At 37.7% G+C, this 7,500-nt stretch overlaps 1 protein-coding gene across 2 annotated transcripts in view; it reads left to right on the forward strand.

Moving 5' to 3' along the window:
* The window catches only part of LOC142750294 (uncharacterized), a 39,788-nt gene that overhangs the window by 5,649 nt on the left and 26,639 nt on the right, over window positions 1-7,500 (forward strand). For both annotated transcript variants that reach the window (XM_075859283.1, XM_075859284.1), the window contains exons 3-4: window positions 4,670-4,750; window positions 5,478-5,567. In XM_075859283.1, coding sequence (XP_075715398.1) covers window positions 4,670-4,750; window positions 5,478-5,567 — 171 coding nt within the window. The remainder of the gene's footprint in view (window positions 1-4,669; window positions 4,751-5,477; window positions 5,568-7,500) is intronic.

Consider the following 7,500-nt stretch of genomic DNA (forward strand, 5'->3'; position numbering starts at 1 on the left):
ATAGACATAGATATTTTAATTATGTCCAATAGAGATCCCTAAAAGAATGCAATCAATATATTGTACGTTGCCGTTTCTGGAAAGAATAGAATATGCACAAAAAAAAAAGGGAAAAAGGAAAAAGACAAATTCCAGAAACATTCCAGGGACTCTTTGGGATAAACAATTTTTTTGATTTTTATTTAATCTAAATTTATTAAAATTCTTATAGAAAAAGAGTTTTGAAAAAAAGAGTGACACTTTTAAAAATTTTTTTACACATAACATTTTGAAAGAGAGCACGTCACCCGGCCAGATTCTACAGCTAATACATATAAACACATACAACCGTTATCCCATCTACATATATATATACACTTGTATATGTGGGGCGAGGGATAGACTAATGCAGTGAATCAGAGAATTCTTTCCACTTGATTCCCAACAATCATACAGCTTCGTTCAGATCAGCATAGTCTGTCCAGTCTCAACAGAAGTTGTGTGTAGAGCCCTTGGTTTCGTTCACACCTGCGGTTTGAGGTATAGATGGATCCGCATAATCCGACCATCAACTAATAGCAGTATATCCACACTGTCTGAATATTGTCTGTAGTGGTTTAATACCACGGTTGCCTTCATCCACACCACAATTTAAGCATGCATGTCTTTTCCAGCACAACACAATCTGTCCATTGAGCAAAGCAGTGGTATATAAAGAGTAGTATAGCAGCGCGGAAGATTACCAGGTATATCCATCTGATCCAGGATTGTCATTCCAGCGCGCACATTCCGATGCTGCCAAGAAGAGCTTTCCACATAGGCTGTGGTTGGGGCCAAAAAAGACAAGGGGGAAAGATCTTTATCGTTCTAATCTTTGTCCGGGCCCGGACTAATCCATCTCTGTCTAGTGCTCCTCAAAGGTTTTAAGAGAGATCAACATAGATGAACGGTCTTCCCAAAAAGTGTGAACGAAGTTCCAAGGTCTAGGTGATATTAAAATTGTATGGTGCTCTTCTCCATGTGGCGTTCCACAAACCTGGGATTGCTTAAGCAGGATTGAAATCACTAACTGCCACCTAATTTCGGTTCTTCTGACGCGTTTCATCCCTAAGCAGGACAACCTCAGACCTATTCCATTACTACAAAGTACATCTTTATAGTGCCTAGATTAAAAGGAACGTATCCCAAATTCTTGAATAGCAACCTTACAATCGGTCTTTCACAGAATTTTCACAAAAGAAGAAAAACATTTCCTGATTAATACATATATGTTTGCTTTTATATAATACAATTTTAATAGATTCATTTGTATGTTCATAATAATAAAGAGAAATAGTGAATGGAATGAATTGTTACCTTTATAGAGATGGTGCATTTTAAAAAGTGTATGTAATGGGCTTGATTACATTTTTGCTGTTGGGTATTTAATCCGGCATTATTTATTAATGCTTGAGAAAGGGGGCGGTCCCCCGAAACGCTGCAGTCAGTGTCAATTAACGCCTGTTTTCCTCCAGTAACGTCTCTTCCATGGATTATGGGCTTTATCTGAAATTAGGCAACAATTGCCACTGCTGCGACGTTATATGGTGAATATTCCATCGTTTCTATTGTCAGGTCTTTCGTACCGGATATATAAAAAGGATAAAATATGTTCTATATAAGGATTGTGCTGCTTCGTATGTTCATTGATTGATAATGAGGATGGATAGACCTCGTCTGCCCGCACCGATCACAGCAGTGGTGCCTGGAGAAGAATACCTGTGTTTTCCTATTTTTTTGTCACGAGTTTGATATCCAGACATCTTTTTATTTTCCAGCACTCTCCTAATCTATTCCCCACCCTCCACATAAACTCCCTTATTCTGCTGTTACCCCAAATGCAGTGCCTGTTGCTGCCCCCTTTGACCCTCTCATTGTCCCTGTTTTATTGCACAGTGCCTCCAAATAATGTACTTCAGAACAAAATAGTGTCACACAGCAGTGACTACAAATAATAGTGTCACACAGCAGTGACTACAAATAATAGTGCCACACAAAAAGTGACTTCAAAATAGTAGTGCCACACAGATAGTGACTCCAGAATAATAGTGCCACACAGATAGTGTCTCCAAAATTATAGTGCCACACAGATAGTTATTCCAAAATAATAGTGGCACACAGATAGTGACCTCAAAATAATTGTGCAAAACAAATAATGACTCCCAAATAATTGTTCAATACAGAAAATAACTCCAAAATAATAGTACCACAGAGATAGTGACTCCAAAATAATAGTGCCTGTCAGATAGTGACTCTAAAATAGTAGTGTCAGACAGATAGTGACTCCAAAATAGTAGTGTCAGACATATAGTGACCAAAAAATAATAATGTCACACAGATAGTGACTCAAAAACAGTAGTGCCACACAGATAGTAACTCCAAAATAATAATGCCAGACAGATAGTGACTCTAAAATAGTAGTGCCAGACAGATAGTGACTCCAAAATAGTAGTGCCAAACAGAGTGTGACTACAAAATAATAGTGCCATGTATATAGTAACTCCAAAATTATAGTGCCAGACAGTAACTCCAGAATAATCATGCCACATAGATAGTGATTGTAAAATAATTGTGCCATGCAGATAGTTACTCAAAAATAATAGTACCACACAGGTAGTGACTCCAAAATAATAATGCTACGTGGATAATAACTCTACAAGAACAGTGCCCCACACATACGTAGTAACCTTAAAACAATTGTGCCAGATAGACAGATAGATAGTGATTCCAAAATAATAGTGCCACATGGATAGTCACTCCAACATAATAGTACCACAGATATAATGACTCAAAAATAATACTGTCATAAAATAGTGTCACACAGATTGTGAAATCAGAATAATAGAGTAACTCCAAAATAATAGTGCCACACAGATAGTGACCCCAAAATAATAGTGCCACCCAAATAGCGACCCCAAAACAAATGTGCCATAGAGATAGTGACTCTAAAATAATAGTGGCATAGAGATAGTGACTCTAAAATAATAGTGCCATACAGATAGTGACCTTAACCCCTTAATGACCAGGCCTGAAAAGGCCTTAATAACCTGTTACATTTTTCCATTTTTGCCTCTCTGCTTTTAACAGCCATAACTGTTTTTTTTCCATTGATGTGGCTATATGAGCCCTTGTTTTATGCGGAATAAATAAAAAGAAAATTCTGCACTGTTTTGGGGTAGAAAAAATTCACTGTGTATAAAATATTATTTCTTTTTACGACGTGGACATAGGAAAAAGCGATTTTTGACATTTTTTTTTTGTTTATTTTTGATCCCGTCCACGTTTCAAAATAATCTGTTAAATTAATTCTTCTGATTATTTTGGTCATGTAGATCCCCAATATGTGTAGTTTTTTTATGTAATGTATGGGCAATAAATTATATTTTTTTCAAAATAATGACCTTTTATTTTTGGGACTATTTTTTTATTTATTTATTAATAAAAAATAAATAATCCCAATAAAGGATAACTTTATGTACAACTTTATTTTTTACTTATAATGTATCAGCATACTCCTGTATACTAATACAATACACTAATACATTACACAGGCATTCTGATCAGACAGCCCAGGACAAACTGCATATGGATTCCTTCTTCGATGCCATCACTGGGGTTCTAGTGACGTGATTGAAGAGGGGAGTCTCCTAAAAGGTTAAACAGCTGGGGTCTGAATATTTTCTGCTCCCAGCTGTGTTTAGGAGGCTGCTCTATGTTCAGGAGATGTAAGTTACAGCTCCTGCTTAAAGGATGAGCATTCTCAGGAGCGCTCATCAGCCTCTTCTACAGCGACGTCAAAAGATGTCACCTTAGACTAAGAATATGAACCGCCTGCCGTCAAAAGATGGTGGGCAGTTAATAAGGAGTTAACATAATAGTACCAAACAGATAGTGACCCTAAAATAATAGTGCCACAAAGATAGTGACCCAAAAAATTGTGTCACACAGATAGTGACCAAACCAATTGTACCAGGCAGATGGTGACTTTAATATAATAGAGCCAGACAGATAGTGACCCCAAGATAATAGTGCCACACAGATAGTGACCAAACCAATTGTACCAGGCAGATAGTGACCCCAAAATAATAGTGCCACACAGATAGTGACCCCAAAATAAAAGTACTACAAAGATAGTGATGCCAAAATAATAGTGCCACACAGATAGTGACCCTCAAAATAATAAAGCCAGACAGATAGTGACCTCAAAATAATAATGCCACATATATAGTGACTCCAAAATAAAAGTACTACCTAGATAGTGATGCCAAAAATAGTGCTAGACAGATAGTTCCCAAAAATAGTAGTGCCACGCAGATACTTACTCCAAAATTATAGTGTCAAAAAGATAGTGACTAAAAAAACATAATGCCACATAGATAGTCACTCCAAAATAATAGTGTCACATAGATAGTCACTCCAAAATAATAGTGCCACATAGATGGTGACCTCAAAATAATAGTGCCAAATATAACATGCTGTATGTCTGTCTGTCAAAAGTCTGTCTGTCAAACATGAGATCTACATTATTCATCAGATTTACAGGAACAGGAAATATTTTCAGGATATTACTTTTCCTATTTTCATGGTCACTGATTTTTCACAATTTTATCCTATATCATGTACAATATTATTTTTTCTATTTGCTTTTTAGGAAACAATAGTAAAGGTCTATCAGGAGTTCTAGTAAGTAATGGAGAGGAACCTTCCACTATAAGCAAGACTCTATCTGAAGGTACGGTGTATCAACTGGAAGAGTAATAAAATGAGAATTTATAAATCTAAAATTAAATAAAAAATATTACTTGTATTTTGTATGTAGGAGATAATGGGGTGTTGTGGAAGAATAAAATATGCAAATAAATACTGTATCTTAAAATAAGAGAATGGGCATAATAAAGATAGACAGACGATAGATAGATAGATAGATAGATAGATAGATAGATAGATAGATAGATAGATAGATAGATAGATAGATAGATAGATAGATAGATAGATAGATAGATAGATAGATAAATAGATAGATAGATAGATAGATAGATAGATAGATAGATAGATAGATAGATAGATGATAGATAGATAGATAGATAGATAGATAGTATATATGAGATGGATAGTAGATATGAAATAGATAGATAGATATGAGATAGATAGATATGAGATAGATAGATATGAGATAGATAGATAGAGAGATAGATAGATAGATATGAGATAGATAGATAGATATGAGATAGATAGATAGATATGAGATAGATAGATATGAGATAGATAGATATGAGATAGATAGATAGATAGATAGATAGATAGATAGATAGATAGATAGATAGATAGATAGATAGATAGATAGATATCTTATGTTTTGCATGCACTGTTTTAACCTTTTTTAATTTGTAATATTTGTCTGTTTTAAAAAAAAAAAAAATCCCCCAAAAAGTCCTTTGTTGATGTTTTTTCTCCGGCAGGAAACTACAGCTCATTGAGAGAAGCTTTGTGGTATGGGAGAATGAAAGAGTCGTGGTTCCGAAGGCCGACCAAGAATCCCCCATTTATAGGTATACCAGAGGGCAATGATGTTTTTGAAGGTTTTTATCTATTTTCCAATGCTTGTATCTAAAGCTGCATAAACTGGGAGTTGTTTGGGAGGAAACACAATAATTCATAACCTATGTTTGTAGAAATGACTAGGCCTGCCGATGAGAGGAGCCTTTCAGGGGATCACAGAATTGTCACATGTCCTAATCGAGAACGGTATCTCCACATATTAAGACAGCGGTGTCTGAAAACAAGACCCATATTTAAGCCTCTTGTTTTAATTTGGGACAAAATAAAATCTCACCAGTAAATTATTGACCCAATTTATGGGTTTACCTTCTCTCTCATTCCTACCTTCAGTCTTAGCCGGCAGATAGAGTCTGGTGCAGTATTTTTATCATTTTGAGGCTCAGGGATAAAGTGCCCCCTTATCTACATAGTGAAATCCCCCCAGGGCCAGCTCAGAATGGTCCAACTCTAAATACGGATTTTTCATCTTTACTTTAAATTCCTCAGGTGAGATGAATAAACTAATTGACGTCTAAAGAAGGAGCCCCAGAGCAGAAATCAAACTAGACCACGTGTTATTTTCACCATTCACACCCTATTCCTGATCATTGGGCCGATTCCTTACACACCCTCGTTTACTAACCGTTCCACTACGGAGGGGAATCCTGCACTGGTCTTGTCGCCCAGTAACTACCAGTGCCGGGCATCTTCTCTCTATGGCCCCATAGTGGCAGTATGGGTTCTCTCTATTGTATGTGCGTCCTGGTATTTACAGGAAATAAAGATTATACAGCACAATTCTGAAAAATATACAAAAAGTGGACGTTTGACATGTTAATAAAAAAGTGCTTTACTGAGGTGCGGAGCTGCTCCTACTCACTTATGTTGACATCAAAGTGCAAAAAAAGTTGTTCTCTGTCCAGGTCTCAGCAATGTTTCCTTAGGTACCGGGGATACAAGTTTCACAAAGAGAGTTATCTCAAGATTACACAAAAATCAATCTATCTATCTATCTATCTATCTATCTATCTATCTATCTATCTATCTATCTATCTATCTATCTATCTATCTATCTATCTATCTATCTATCTATTCAATTCAAAGAAGCTTTATTGGCAGGACCAAATACATATTAGCATTGCCAAAGCAAGTAAGAAGTAAGGGAATGAGGGATAGGGACTGAGGGCTTGGGGGATAGGGACACATCTAGGGTCAGGGTTATACAAGTCCATGGCATATCATGTCTCTCTCAGTCTATGGCATGCAGTGACATATTGTGCCGCTGTGTCCACTGTGGTTTCCTCTTCACCCAGCAGGATGTAGAGTTTCTCTTCCTCTTCCATGGAGCTGAAGTCCGGTAAGAGATCAGAGAGTCTCCTGAAGTGAGTGTCCCTCACTGCTGAGTATTTGGAGCAGTGTAGCAGGAAGTGGGCCTCATCCTCCACGGCCTCCTGGTCGCACTGTTGGCACAGTCGGCTCTCCCTGGGCTTGTAGGTCTGTCTGTGGCGCCCGGATTCGATGAGCAGGATGTGGGTGCTCAGTCTGTAGCGGCTCAGGATCTGTCTGTCTCTGGGGTTTGGCAGTTTCTCCAGATATGGCGCCAGTTTATATTCCCGCTGTAGACTCCGGTATATTGTCAGTTTCTGGGATGTCTTTATGTCGTTCCTCCAGTCACTGATATACTCCTCTTGGCCTTTGTTTATTGTCTCCTTGATTTCGGCTTTTGTGAGGCCGCGCTGAGTGACATTTTCTTCAGGCCGGGTCAGGGTGAGATTTTCTGGGGGGCCTGGTTTACCTGGGACCCCTTGGTGTAGCAGGGCTTTATGGTGATAGGAACTTTGCCTGCTGCTGTGTATATGGGCCCAGAATGATAGCGCCCTCTTCTGGATTGTGAGGTGTAGTGGGAATCTGCCCAGTTCTGCCCAACAGGCACGATTTGTGGTG

This window comes from Rhinoderma darwinii, chromosome 3 (assembly GCF_050947455.1).
Source record: "Rhinoderma darwinii isolate aRhiDar2 chromosome 3, aRhiDar2.hap1, whole genome shotgun sequence".
NCBI lineage: Eukaryota > Metazoa > Chordata > Amphibia > Anura > Rhinodermatidae > Rhinoderma > Rhinoderma darwinii.